The following is a 14,900-nucleotide window of genomic DNA, read 5'->3' as shown; positions in this document are numbered from 1 at the left end:
AGAGACACACACAGAGCACGAGTGGGGGAGGGGCAGAGAGAGAGAGACACACAGAATCCGAAGCAGGTTCCAGGCTCCGAGCTGTCAGCACAGAGCTTGATGCAGGGCTCGAACCCATGAACCATGAGATCGTGACCTGAGCCGAAGTCAGATGCTCAACCGACTGGCCACCCAGGTGCTCTGACTCTTTGCCATGTATTTAAACACTAAAGAAAGTGCTTCAGGGTCATGGAAAATTATCCCTGATGGAGATTCAGATGTACCAAAATGGATATGTGAGTAGAAAGAGAGATCAATTGATTGATTTTCCAGATGATGTGAAAATGTTAGGGTTTAGGAGCTAACAGTCAAGAAGGAATTCTTGAGACATCTTTGGTGCAAAAAGGTGGTTTATTAAGGCATGCAGACAGGATCTATGGGCAGGAAGAGCTGCACAGGGAGCGCCTGGGGTGGCTCAGTCAATTAAGCATCTGACTTTGGCTCAGGCCATGATCTCAGGGTTTGTAGGTTCGAGCCCCACATCAGGCTCTATGCTGACAGCTCAGAGCCTGGAGCTTGCTTTGGAGTCTGTGTCTCCCTTTCTTTCTGCCCCTCCCCCACTTATACTCTCTCCCTCCCTCTCTCTCTCTCTCTCTCAAATATAAATAAACATTAAAAATTTAAAAAAAAAAAACAGATTCACTGGGGTTGTGAGGAGTGGGTGATTATATTGGGTTTGGGATAACGTAAGTCTCTAAGGAATTTGGAAGCAAGGTTTCCAGGACCTCGAGGGGCTAGCTGTTGTTAGGATACAGTCATTTACAACGCTCTAGTAAAACCTTAGTCATGAGACCCTTCAGATGGATGTCAGTGGGCCATGTGTTTGGAGGACGATTGCTAACATATATCTTGGTTACGGGGGGCAGGGGGAGAGGTAGAGATAAGGGATTTTCTTTACAGGATCCTAGAGGTCAGGCTAATGTCAAGCTAAGGTTACCTTTTATCTCTAGCAAAGTATTAACATGGAGGCAGTTGAGTTTCTGGAGGAAGGTCACTGTCTCAAGGACTTGTCAGTGTGCTATAAGTTGTAAAGAAATTTAACTTTTTTTTTTTTCTTTTGCCTTTGTTTTCCACTCCACAGAGACCGTAAGCCCTTTCTTCTGACCACTACTTAGGGTTAGGGGCTGATCATTTGATTCCTCCTAAAGCTGAGTGGAACATGGGTTGGGCCAAAGCTTTACAGTGAGTTGGCTCCAAGGCCAACCTCCTGTACTGCCGTTTTGAGCCTTTGCCCCGGAAGGGGGTTGAACTACAGTTCAGTGTTTGTGTGTTTGTTTGTGGGTTGTTTTTTGGTTCAGTTTTGGATTCCATCTGGTAGGGCTGCCAGAATGCCCACACCACATCATTGGGCAGGAGTATGGGTTTTCTCTCTGCATCACTACGTTCTCTACTGCTTCTTTCTTAAGCAAATTTGCCGCAAGGTTGTTTTGGTTCGGTTCGGTCTGCTTTGGTTTCGGAATGGGACTCTTCCAGATTTTGATTTGTTTGGCCGCCCTCCCTCTTGTCCAAGCACAGCTGCTTTCTCCTGGTGACTGCTTCTCCGTGGCTGGCTCGTTCCTCCCCTTGCCCGAACTCAGACGCCCCACCCCCCCCAGACCTGGACACCTGCTATAGCTCTCTGCTTCTCCCTAAGGGCTTTTTTCTCTCTGGAATCGGTTCAGGTTTTCTTTTGTCCATTGCTCCCCCCTAGCCCCATAAGCAAGTGTGCTGTTTAGTTTGCACATTTTTCCCCTCCCTGCTTCTATAGGACTGAGAGTCTTTCGCATCCTCTTCCACTATAACCTGCGATGTTTTAATTTGCGTTTACTTGATTGTTGGGAAGGTTGAGAATCTTTTCTCGTGCTTACTGGTACGTTTCCCCTGCTATGAATTGCCTGTTCGATCCTTTAGGCATTTTTGTCTTTTTAAAAATGATTTGTCGAAGCTCATTATGTACTTGGTCCAAATGTCTTACAGATTGTAAGCATTACAAATATTTTGTCTTAATCTGTAACCAGTCCTTTAAGCTTTATTCGTGGTGTATTTTGTTACAGAGTTCTGTTGTATATACGGAAAGGTGCATGTGTCGTAAGTTTATAGCTCAGTGAATTTTCGTCAACTTAATACACCCACATATCAGGAATCAGAACATCACCAACACTCCAGAAACCCCACCCATGCTCTCTTTCTATCATTCCCCCACAAAGGTAGCCATTATCCAGACTTCTAATGATGTGTTAATTTTTTTAATCAAATAGTTACTTTGAGATAATTGTAGATTTATATGCAGTTATAAGAAATAATGTAGTGAGGAGCGCCTGGCTGGCTCAGTTGGTAAAGCATGTGACTCTTGATCTCAGGGTTGTGAGTTCAAGCCTCATGTTGGGTGAGGAGCCTACTTAAAAAAAAAAAAAAAAAAGTATAAGAAATAATATAGTGAGTTACCATGTGCCCTGTATTTGGTTTTCTCCAATGGTAACAGAGAATACAACTATAATGTGGTATCACAACCAGGATACTGACATCCATACAGTCAAGATAAGGAAAGTTCCCATCACCACCGATCCCTAATATGACCATCTTATGACCACATCCACTTCCTCCTTCTCCCTCTGCCTTCTTCCACAATCCTACCTCCCCCCTGTCCTTAACCCCAAGCAACTGCTAATCTGTTCTTCATTTTAATAACTTTGTCATTTCAAAAAGTTATATAGGGACACCTGGGTGGCTCAGTCAGTTAAGCGGAGAACTCTTGATTTTGGCTCAGGTCATGATCTCACAGTTTGTGGGCTGGAGCCTCGCGTCAGGCTCTGCGCTGACAATGAGGAGCCTGCTTGGGATTCTCTCTCTCCCTCTCTCCCTCTCTCCCTCTCTGCCACCCCCCTCCCCCACTTGCATGTGCGTGCATGCTCTTTCTCTCAAAAGAAAAGCTATATAAATGGACTTGTACAGTATATAAGAACGTTTTAGGATCGGCCTTTTTCACTCGGCATAATTCCCCAGAGATGCATGCAGGTTGAATGTACACATATTTCACTCCTTTTTATTGCTAAGTCAGTATTCCATGGTATGGATGGACCGCTATTTAACCATTCACCCATTGAAGGACATCTGGGTTGTTGCCAGCTTCGGGCTATTCTGGATAAAGCTGCTGTGAACATCCACGCACAGGTTTCTGCGTGACCCTGAGCGAGCGATCTGTCACCCTGTCTTGCAGAGAGCAGAGAGCTTCAATCCGATTCAAGACCACTCTCGTGAATACTCTCATGGATGTCCTTCGCCACAGGCCGGGCTGGGTAGAAGTAAAGGAGTAAGACGCATCCCCACCCCCTGCCAATCTCGGCCCTCTTTCCCTTTGACTCGCCAGGCCTTGTCTCCCTCTGTTTTCTCCCAGTTCCTGTGGGTGGCTACTGGGACTTGTCCCAATTTGGCTGTGACAGGGACCAAAATTTATTTAGCACTCCGAGTGTACCAGGCACATTACAGATGCCATCTCTGCCTTGTCTAAGTCTTAGAACTATCCAGCAAGATATGATTATGGTCAGAGGGATCAAGCCAATTGTTGAAGGTCACACAGCACACGTGTGTCAGAGTGCGAGCTGCTCCCAGTTCAGTTGGACTCTTCCGTAGCCAGGGTCCTAGAGCTCTCTGGAGAATCAAGGAGTGCAGCCATCACAGACTAGCTGGCTTGAATCCTCTAGGGATGGCAGGTCGAGGTCAAGGGCTGCTCGTCCCTGGCCACTTACTAGTCCTGTGACTTTGAACGAGTTACTTGACCCCTAAGCCTACATCTCTTCTATGGTGGGCCCTGGGGATGCTGAGATGAACAACGTCTGGCACATAGCAGGTGCTAATGTTAGTGAGGGCTAAGGTTGGGCTGCATATAACAGAGACCCAAAGCAAAAGAGGCTCTGACGGACCAGAAGTTTATTTATCTCTCCCACCAAAGTCCAGGTGTAGGAATTTCAGAGATCGCATAGAAATTTGGAGCCACCTGTTTCTGTCTTTCCATCCCGCCATCCCTTGAGTGAAGCCCTTCTCACGGTCTAAGGTGAAGCTCCAGTCTTGCATCCACAGGGCGAGCAGCAGTAGGTAGGAAGGAGACAAGAAAGTACACGCCCTGCCCTTGAAGGACACAGCCCAGAAGTCCCTCACGTTGGCCAGACTTAGCCTAGCTGCAAGAGAATCTGGAAAATGTAGCTTTTATTTTGGAAAATGTGGATTACATTTCCCCAGGTAAATGTTGGGAATTCTATTACTGTAGACAAAAGGGGGAGAATGGATAGGAGGGGGGAGGGCCACCAGCTGCCCTGACCTGGTGCTCACCCAATGTTGTTGCATAACAATGCTGAGCCCGTTAGACACTCTTTACTATAGCAGTTTACACGCCTGACCTCTGAATCGTCCAGCAAACCTTCTTCTGGGAGGTGCTATTGTCATACCCATCTGCTGGAAAACGGGACACCTGGGCATGGAAGAGTAAAGAGTGCCATGTTGGAGGTCACTTGGCTTGTCAGGGCTTGGACTGCACCTAGTCGGTCTGTGTGCAGAGTCCCAGGTGCATCTCTACCCTCTCGGTGAATGAGGAAACAAATGAGCCAATGGATGAATCCATGATTCCCACTGCCTGGTACTGGAGTCTAGTCTTCAGTTATTGTTGTAATTTTGTAACTTAAAAAAACAAACAAACAAAAAAACAACATTGGAAGCAACGGTGGTGGCATTATTTTCTTTCCTGTCACATCCTTTTCAAGCACCTCCTCTCTGCACCCCAGCTCTGGCGTCGGATTCGGTAGATTAGCCTGGGTAAGAATGCTGATGCTGCTGTGCCTTGGGCGAGCGAGGTTCTCCTCGACTGAGGGCTCCAGGGATGATTGTAGTCACCTCTTGAGGCTGTTCTGAGGACTCAGTGAAGGGAGGGCTTTGTGGACAGGGAAGGGCTTACAGATGTTATCGGGAGGCACTGCTTGGTGATGTGGGCCGGGGGTGGCAATCCAGATGCTTCTAGAGCCCAGGCAGGTAACCTGATCAGGTGAGGCTGGCTGGTTGCCATGGGCCGTAGGCAGCGGTAGGTAGGGGCTGTGATCTGGAGAGGGTACGTCCCAACTTGGTGGCTGTTCCTCACTCCCGCCGACAGGTGCCAGGAGGCATCAGGACCCTGTGTGGCCGATACCTCGGTTGTTCAAAGGGAACCCAAAGGAAGCCGGCAGCCTGGATTTGTGTAGGAATATTTCTCCCGTTCTCACTCTGGCCTAGCGAAGCACACTGTGGGCAGGGCTGGCCCACGGCACCCCCTTGAGGCTCCTTATGAACCTTGCTTGTCCCTCAGCTGCACCTCCATGGGCCCCAGGCCCTCAGCAGTGCTGAGGTCCTTACTTCATGACCTTTGTCCCACCCACCCCCAGTGAAGGGGACTGGGATTTCTACTGGTGTGACGTCAGCTGGCTCCGGGAGAACTTTGACCACACCTACATGGACGAACATGTGCGGATCAGTCACTTCCGAAACCACTACGAGGTGAGCTGGGTGGGCTGGTGGTGGCGGGGGAAGGGGGGGCACTGAGTCGGCCACTTCATGTCACTCGATGTCGCAACGAGCAGGGGCTGGCACGGGAGTGCAAGGAGCAGAATGGAAAAGTATAAGGGAGTTTGGGGTACATGCCAGGTGGGGAACATGTGCACAAGATACACGATGGGTTAAAGGATGTGAGAGGGTAAGGATCTAATACCCGAGCAGCAGGCTATCTTGAGGTGGGGACTCAGGTCACAGGCTGGTGGGCATGTCAACACTACAGATGTGAGGGGCAGCCTGGCTTGGGGGGCAAGGGCCGCAGGAGCAGGATGCTTGAGCCATATGGTGATTTCAGGGAAGAGACAGATTGAGCAGTTGGGAGTCTAGAGCTGGGAGGGAGGTCCGGGAGGAATCAGATCACAAATCACACTGGAGGAGCCAAAGATGCTGAGATTTGAAAAGGTTAGTGCAGCTTAGAAGTTAGCAACATGAACTTCAGAGTCAGACAGGCCTGGGTCAAGTCCTGGCTGTGCCTTCCGTTAGCTGGGTAGCTCTGGGCAATTGACTTAGCCTTTCTGAGCCTCAGTTTTCTTGCCTGTAAAGCGGGGATGATTATAGAATAGCAGGCTCTCAAAGTTACTCTTACTGTTATTGCTACTTCGTGGGCCGAGAATGGAGGCTGTGGGAAGCAGTGGCGATGGCTGGGGCTGGGAGGTGGAGCAGGGCAGGGGGCACGAGCACTAACAGCCTGTCCACCCATCCCGCTGCCCAGCTGACGCGCAAGAACTACATGGTGAAGAACCTGAAGCGGTTCCGGAAGCAGCTGGAGCGCGAGGCAGGGAAGCTGGAGGCAGCCAAGTGCGACTTCTTCCCCAAAACCTTTGAGATGCCATGCGAGTACCACCTGTTCGTGGAAGAGTTCCGCAAAAACCCGGGGATCACCTGGATCATGAAGCCTGTGAGTGCCTGGTGCCCAGTCCGGGGACCAGGGGGAAGGGGCAGGGGGAGGGAGGACTGCCCAGGCGCCAGCAGGGATCCTTTATGGCGCATCCCAAGACAGAACCCCTGCCTGGGATTTCAGCCTTAGATGCACCATCTGCCTCCGCAGAAGAGCTTTTTTTTTTTTTTTAAGTTTATTTATTTTTGACAGAGAGACAGAGCATGAGTGGGGGAGGGGCAGAGAGAGGGAGACACAGAATTTGAAGCAGGCTCCAGGCTCTGAGCTGTCAGCACAGAGCCCGATGCGGGGCTCGAACTCACAAACTGCGAGATCATGACCTGAGCCGAAGTCAGACGTTTAACCGACTGAGCCACCCAGGTGCCCCTCCACCGAAGAGCTTTGTCTCCTCTTTGCAGTGTTTGAACCCAGCAGCTATGACTGCTAGTACACAGTAGGTGCTCAATACATGTTTACTAGATGGAAAAGTATCCTCAGGACACCAGGGCAGTGAACCCAGAGCCTTGCTGGAGCTCAGATCCCCACCTCTCTTCCTGGCATGAGAGAAAATGGTGGCAGTCAGGCCATGCCAAGCGCTTTGCCTGCATTACCTGATTCTCCAGATGGTCTTTGGGATGAGGTATTACCTTACTTTATTTTATTTCATTTCATTTTTAAATATGTATTTATTTATTTTGAGAGAGAGAGTGTGTGTGCGCTTGCGTGAGAGCAGGGGGTGGAGGGAGAGGTAGAGAGAGAGAGAGAGAGAGGGAGAGACTCCCAAGCAGGATTGTCGTGGGGCTTGATCTCACAAACCATGAGATCATGACCTGAGCTGAAGTCAAGAGTCAGACACTTAACCCGACTGAGCCACCCAGGCGCCCCAATATTACCTTGGTTTAAAGATGAGGAGACTGCGACCCATTTATTCAAGCATTCCACAATGTTTACCGAGCGCTGGCTACATGCCAGGCACAGAAGTAGGTGCTAGGGACACAGCCCTCAGCAAATTGGAAGTGGGTCTCTACCTTCCTTGAGTGCAGACGATACAGAAGATACCTGTGTGAGTACGGTTGTTCTAAGTGACACTAGAGAGGAAACAGTAGGAGGTTCCCTGCTGCCCAGCGGGCTTTTCTGAAGGGAGATTGGGCTCCAAGGTCAAATCCCTTAGTTTAAATACTGCCTGTACCACTTACTTGCTGTGTGAGCTCAGACAGGTTACTTAACTTGTCTGTGCCCCAGTTTTCCCATCTGCAAAGTGAGACTGTGTTACCTGTCACATAATGTTGTGGTGTGATTAACACAGGTAGAGCATACCTTAAGCACTCCATAAATGATAGCTGCCATTGTTATTAGTGTTATTAAAAGAATTGTTGACTTTGACTGAAAGTCAAGAAATATTGACTGTGGCCTGAAGGATGCAGAGGAGTCAGCCTGGCGAAGGGCAGAGGTAGGGAAGAGCATTCTGGGAAGAGGGACTGCATGCATGAAACCCTTGCATCCGGAGGTAGCCAGCCCTTCGGGGATCAAGAAACTGAGTGGAGGGCGGGCGCGACAGAGCACCTATGAGCCCCTCGATTGTTCCTCATGCCAGGGCTGGTTTCTCACCACAAAGCCACCATAGCCTTGAATGGTATCATCAAAGCCCCCTAATATTTTCTGGGCTTGGGACCGTGCCAGGCCCCAGGAAGGGAGCTGGGGGGAGGACGTGGGGGGCAGCCCTTCCTCGTGCAGCTGGGGACTAGACCTGGTGTTGGCTGATATGCACATTCAACCAAGAGCACAGCTGCTTGGAGGGGGAATCGACGTGCCAGACAAAAACGACGGATCCTCCCGACTGGGTCCCAGCCAGCATTGACCCCGGGACCTCCTGCACCTGTCCCCTCCTCTGCAGCCGGAGAAGAAGGGGTTCGTTAGGCACAGGAAGACTACAAGCCACAGGGCGGTCCCAGCTCCCAGCATTAGCCTCTCAGACAAATGGTAATTTGTGCTAATTGGGATGAGCAATTGCATATTAAGTTGATTCCTTTCCCAGCCCACGGCCTTTGTTAGAGGCAGACACAAGACAGCTGTAATTAAGAGGAGGCATCTTGGCTGTGTGTGTGTGTCCTTGCTCCTGAATAGCTGTGGCGCCCTGTCTGGGGTGTGGGGAGCCGGGAGTGGGTGCTCTGAGCTCTAACTCTGTATCCGCCACGCATAAGCCCTGGGCAGGTTCCTCAACTCCTCTAAGTCTGCGTCCTCATCGTCCTCATCCATAAAATGGAATGAATGAGTGCCCCTACCTGCCGGGCTTGCGAGAGAATCCAATGCGGTTATACACATTATATAAAGGGTTTGGCACTTAGGTGTCCAGTCATTGACCGCTTTTACGGTTATTTCCAAGACTCCAGGCGACACCTGGAAAGCACGAGGTCGGTGCTTCCCAAACCCAAATGTGCCCACAATCATCAGGCAGCCTGGTTAAAGGCAGAGACTGATTCGGCAGGTCTGGGTCGGTCTGAGAGTCTGCCTTGCTAACCAGCTCCCAGGTCAGGCCCTTGCTGCTGGTCCACGGACCACACTTTGAGGAGTGAGACCCTAGCGGAATCATTTTCAAAACTGAGAGTGCATCAGAATTTTCTGGAGAGCTTATTAAAGCCCCCCTCCCATCCCCCAGGGTCCGATTCAGTAGGCCTGATGTGGGGCCAAAGAATTTGCATTTCTAACAATTTCCCAGGTAGAGCAACCAGGGTTCTCTGGAGCCACAGAACCATGAACCGCTGGGACGGAGTATTAGTTCTGGGATCCTGTTGTTTGGATCCTTTGGGGTGGGGAAAATGTTAAAAAAAAAAAAAAAAAAGGACATTACTCCAAATTCAGAAAATAGAAAAAATCCCGAATCCCTCCACTCCTCCCACAAGGCCTGTCTCTGTGAGCCAGCTTGTCCTCGTGCACCCACACACAAGAGTTTTCACATAGCTGCCATGGCCGGCGGGTCAGGGTAGCCACTGGCCTGCCTTTTCCCTCTGGCATCTCCTCTGCACGGTGCCCTAGGGCCTGCTGACTCTTCAGCTTCCTCCTCCACTCCCGGCAGCAGAGCAGGGGCGATGCGGGTGGGGTGGGCGGGGCGAGTTGGACTCAGAAGGGAGTAAGCAGCATCGTCCCCTCCCTGCCATCCTCAGGAACCCCTCTTCCCACCGAGCCTGAGCCCCAGCCCACCTCAGAGTATAAGAACAAGCCCTTGGCTTTGCCATTTAAAAGTCCAACTGATGTAAAAATTGCATCGATCCCAACTTCTTTGCCATCGAAACATTCTCCCTTCCTACCAGCTCAGGCCCTCTGAGTGGGCAGGAGGTCGGCAGGATGCCTTGGGCAGCAAATAACAGAAATCACGACTACAGGGAGCCCAAACAAGAGGGCTGGTAAAAATAGTGTTTCACATGGTCACAAAATAGTGTTTTTAAAAGGATAAAATAATTTGGTTATAAAAAGAAGCAACTCTATTGAAAAACAGTTATCAACCGGTTAGTCTGGGTCCTCTGAGAAACAAACGAACATGCCGGGAGTTTTGCCCATGAGGAATTGGGGGAGGGAGTGGGGGGAGCCTGGACGGCAGTCAGACCCCAGCGAGGGAGAGAGGGAAGGAAGAGAAGCACCTAGAGGCCGGGCAGCAAGGCCTGGGGGAGGCCTCATGCCAGAGGAGGCCCCAATCTCCAGGGAGTGGGCCAGCCTTCAAGGCCCCCTCTGTCCTCCGTCCGTGGCAGGAGCGTCCCCTGCAGGCGGGGCCCCACAAGTGCAGCGTGGATTGCGGTAGTAGAAGCTGGCGGTCAGTCCAGCACCTTCCGCAGTTGGAGACCTGCTAGCATGTTCTCACAACGGCCACACAAACTATTAAATGATCTGTATGCAGTAACAGTAACAATATATGTGCTTTTCATTAACAGTGAAAGAGAGTCTAACAGCAGGCCCCATTGTTACCATACTTTCAAAATCATCACAAGCAAAAACAATATTTTGAGACACCTGCAGCAACTCTAATGTGATCTAAAAATAACCGAGATTTCTTCTGAGAGTAAAGTCACAGGCTTGGCTAGTACTACTAGGATTTGTTGTCTGCATTCATAATGGGAAGCAGTGGGAAAATCTGGTTAGGATGAAAAACTTTCTTCTCATTCAAGTTTACAGACCCCAGGACATTTCCTTTAATGACGAGAGGTCGCTTCCAGGGATGATTCAACATCATAGGGCAGCTCGACATCATCGGTTCCCACCCCAGTGGGCTGGCCGCTACTCTTGGTCACAATGTAGCTGCCAAGCTCTAGCTTCACCTCCTCACGCCTCCACTATTGCCACAGGATTGAAGGAACACCCTGGTCTTGTGTGCCCCTTTTGAAGAAGACACAAACTCCCCAGAGGTCACTGCAGTAGACTTCCCCTGGCATCCTGCTGGCCCTGCTTGAACCGGTCACATGGTGGGGGCATGGGACCACCGTGGGCATCAGACCCCGCAGAGGGCAGGGCCACCAGGAAGAGGTGAACCAAATGAGGTTCTGTTGGGAGCGCCTGGCTGGCTCAGTTGGTGGAACAGGTAATTCTTGATCTCAGGGTCGTGAATACAATGCCCACGATGGGTGTAGAGCTTACATTAAAAAACAAATACCCAAATGGGGTTCTGTTGGCAGAGAAAAAAGGGAATTTTTTTCCATACTTGGCGTTGCTGAGTGGACCACCAACTACATCTGTAACACCCAATGAATGCCACACAACGAATGCCTCATGAGAAATGATCCCCAGGGGCAGGGCACCGGGGGCCATGAGTGGCCACAGGTGGTGCAAAATCTAAATATGGTTCATTCTAACAATCCGTTCATATATATATGTTTTTTTACATTTATTTATTTTTGAGAGACAGAGCACAAGTGGGGGAGGGGCAGAGAGAGAAAGAGACACAGAATCCGAAGCAGGCTCCAGGCTCTGAGCAAGCGGTCAGCACAGAGCCCGACGCAGGGCTCAGACTCACAAACCGTGAGATCATGACCTGAGCTGAAGTTGGAGGCTTAACCGACTGAGCCACCCAGGCGCCCCAACAATCCATTCATATTATTTTCCAATTGAAAACATATCTTTTTATAAAAATAATATTTTACTCCCAGATTATCAAGTAAGATTGATAGTCCCAACAGTAGGACTATGTTGACCGTGGGAGTTGGGGGGCACCTGGGTGGCTCAGTCAGTTAAGCATCTGACTTTGGCTCAGGTCATGATCTCACAGCTTGTGAGTTCGAGCTCTTCGTCAGGCTCTGTGCTGACAGCTCAGAGCCTGGATCCTGCTTCGGATTCTGTGTCTCCTTTTCTCTCTGCCCCGCCCCTACTTGTACTCCGTCTCTCTCTGTCTCTCAAAAATAAATAAATGTAAAAAAAAAAAAATAAATAACTACCTGGGTTTGTCACCTACAGGCTGGGTAACCTTGAACAGAGTGCTTGGCCTTGTTCCTTGCTTTCCTTGGCTGCAAAAGGGGGATAATGTTAATGCCTACATAGAAGATTCTTTGTAAAGCTTTAAGGAGCTCATGGGCATAAGTCTTTGTGCCTGGCACCCAGAAAACATCTGAGAAGTATTGGCTACCACTGTTAGAAACCATTCCCCTAAAGTCAGTGTGCTGGTCCTATTCCCGCACCCCAAAACTCGGTGGCTTGAAACGAAAATCCTGTCTTATTTATTAGCTCCTGCTAGTTTGGGCAGCATTTGACAGGGAAGGCTCGTTGCTGTTTGAGCATCTACTGGGACGGCTCCCGTGAGGGCTGCAGGATTCTCTTCTGAGCTGGCTCCCTCACTGGGCTGGCAAGTCAGTGCTGGCTGTTGGCCGGGAGCTCAGCCAGGGTGGAGGGCTGGACGACTCAGTTGCCCTCCGTATGGACCTCTCCATGTGACCTGAGCTTCCTCACGGCATGGTGGCTAGGTTCCAAGGGCAACCATCCCCAAAGAGAAAGCTGTGTGGAAGCTGTGTTGCCTTGGAGGACCCAGCACTGGAATCCACACAGTGTCACTTCTGCCATATGCAGTTAGTAGAGACAGTCCCAAATGCTGGCCCAGATTCGGGGCGGGACATTGAATTTACCTCTTGATGGAGGGTGGAGGTAGCAAGGTTCTGGGAAAACATATGGGAGTGGAAATATTTTTGTGATTGTTTTTGGAAACTACAGTCTGCTGGAGCTAGGGAGCAGGTGGTGGTTTCCAGCCTCAACAACCGTGATAGATCACCAAGCAGGAAGTTTACTTTTCACTCTGAGGATTATTCCCTTAGGAGGGCATCTCCCGGAACAGGCGTGTTTGCCAACATACTAGCAATGCTTCAAACAATAAAGGCATTTTATCACCTCATATAACAAGAAAGCCAGAGGTAGGAAGTTCCAGGTTTGGGGGATGTGCTCAGTGGTGCTGTGAAAAGACCACATTCCTTATCTTTCTTCTCTGTCATCACTCTGCATCCTCAGTGTATTGGCTTTCCTCCATCAGACTCGTCACCTCATTGGTGACGGTTATAGTCCTCACCTCCCCAGAGTGTAGCATTCAAAGAAAGGAAAGGAGGCAAACCTCTCTTTCTCTCTCTCTCTCCCTCCCTTCCTCTCTTGCTCCCTCCCTCTCTTTCTCCTCTTCCTCAACCCCAATGTATTTTTTTAAATGCTTGTTTATTTACTTCGAGAGGGAAGGAGGGGCAGAGAGGGAGAGAGAGAATCCCAAGCAGGCTCCGCTCTATCAGCAGAGCCTGATGCAGGGCTCGATCTCGCGAACCATGAGATCATGACCTGAGCTGAAATCAAGAGTCAGACACTTAACCAACTGAGCCACCCAGGCGCCCACCCCAACATTGTTAACAAGGAAAAAAAAAATCGTTCTCAGAAGCCCCAAGGCCCCAAGCCGATGTCTCTTTGGGCCTCATTGACCAAAACTAGTCGCATGGTTCCCGTGAGCTGCATGGGAGGCTGACCACACAGGTATCTGGTCTTTCCAGCCTCCGTGTGAGAGCTGGGCTCTCCCGGCCAGAAAGAAGGAAGGGGAATGGCTACAGGGAAGGTGGGGGTGGGGGGTCCTAGACCCAAAGGCAGGAGTCTTTAAAAAAAACTTCTTAATTGAAGTTTAGTAAAGAGAATATGCCCCAGTCACAGAGGCACAGCTTGGTCAATTTCACGAGGCGAGCACACTTGAGTAACGAGCACCCAGACTGCAAACAGGGCACTGCCAGCCCCTCAGCAGCTCCCCTCTGAACCTCTCCCACTCACTACCCCTCAGGTCCCTAACAGCATGGATTCATCATTTGTCTGCTTTCGTACTTTGTGTCATTGGAATCGCGTAGTATGGCTCCACTGCGTCCGCTTTCTCTCCCTCAACATCGCGTTCAGGCGACTCATCCACACTGACGCGGGTCGGTGCATTGTTCATCATCATTGTCGACACGATTCCGTTGAGTGCATATTTGTCCATTTGGGAGTTTCAAGGTTGGAGCTATTGTGAATCGTGTGCTACACGTCCTGTACATGTCCACAGGTGCCCGGGGTTTCTGCCGAGCAGGTGCCCCGGAGAGGAGTTTCTGGGTCAGAGCAGATGCCTATGTCCAGCTTTGGTGCACGCCCACCAGCCGTTGTGAGTTCCGGTTTCTCCACAGCCTCGCCAACACTTGCCGTTGTCGTTCTTTAGTTTTACCCACTCTCAGGGAGTATAGGATGGCATCCTCTTGGGGTGTTCATTTGCATTTCCTTGAGGCTAATGAAGTTGAGTGACTTTTTCACTGTTTACGTTGGGTCATCTTTTGTGAGGTGAATGTAAGTCTTGTGGGTAGCTGGGAACTGTGGGAAGCCCTTTATGCACACTATTGCTCTCCCAAATAGCTGTGCGCATGTGGCTTCCCCTGAAACGCTACCAGTACTCCCAGGTCTTGCGGGCACCCCATCTTCTGGGTGTACACAACCCCGAAACAGGCACACAGCACAGCAGGCAGAGCGGGGGCTGAGTTTCAGCTCCCACTGGCCCCATGATGGGGAGCCCTTGTGCAGTGGACAGCCTACCCATCCATGCCCGACAGCCCTGCCTGCCCCTGCATTGTACAGAGAACATCACATTAACCAACTTGGCCCTGCTCCGAGAAGAACAGAGGGAAATGAGAGTTTGCATTACCTGGGTGCCTTAATGCCAGAGAAAAGACGCCTCGAGGGGATCTGCTCAGTGGCTGCAGATTACCCAAAGGGCTGCTCTGGGGCCCAGGGATCAGATTTGTTTTAGGAAGCCCTACAGGCCAGAGCCAGGCTGCCAAATTTTTGGCTCGACACAGGTTAGGCTGTGAAAGCTCCATGAGGTCTGGGTCACGGCTATAGCATAATGCCCAGCACACAGTAGTCACCTAATGGATGCCTTTGGGATGACTGCTTCATAGAGCGATCCTGCAACAAATGAGCTGCA

At 50.4% G+C, this 14,900-nt stretch overlaps 1 protein-coding gene across 2 annotated transcripts in view; it reads left to right on the top strand.

Annotated features, from left to right (window-relative positions):
- Positions 1 to 14,900, top strand: part of TTLL9 (tubulin tyrosine ligase like 9) — a 40,936-nt gene that overhangs the window by 6,553 nt on the left and 19,483 nt on the right. Inside the window, exons 3-6 of one of the 2 annotated variants that reach the window (XM_045444936.1) lie at positions 3,236 to 3,328; positions 5,156 to 5,239; positions 5,424 to 5,535; positions 6,302 to 6,487. In XM_045444936.1, coding sequence (XP_045300892.1) covers positions 3,236 to 3,328; positions 5,156 to 5,239; positions 5,424 to 5,535; positions 6,302 to 6,487 — 475 coding nt within the window. The remainder of the gene's footprint in view (positions 1 to 3,235; positions 3,329 to 5,155; positions 5,240 to 5,423; positions 5,536 to 6,301; positions 6,488 to 14,900) is intronic. The other variant, XM_045444937.1, reaches the window with a different exon arrangement.

The sequence above is a fragment of the Leopardus geoffroyi genome, chromosome A3 (genome assembly GCF_018350155.1).
Source record: "Leopardus geoffroyi isolate Oge1 chromosome A3, O.geoffroyi_Oge1_pat1.0, whole genome shotgun sequence".
Classification (NCBI taxonomy): domain Eukaryota; kingdom Metazoa; phylum Chordata; class Mammalia; order Carnivora; family Felidae; genus Leopardus; species Leopardus geoffroyi.
Note: the sequence above shows the minus strand (reverse complement) of the source record. Positions and strands in the feature narration are given on the sequence as shown.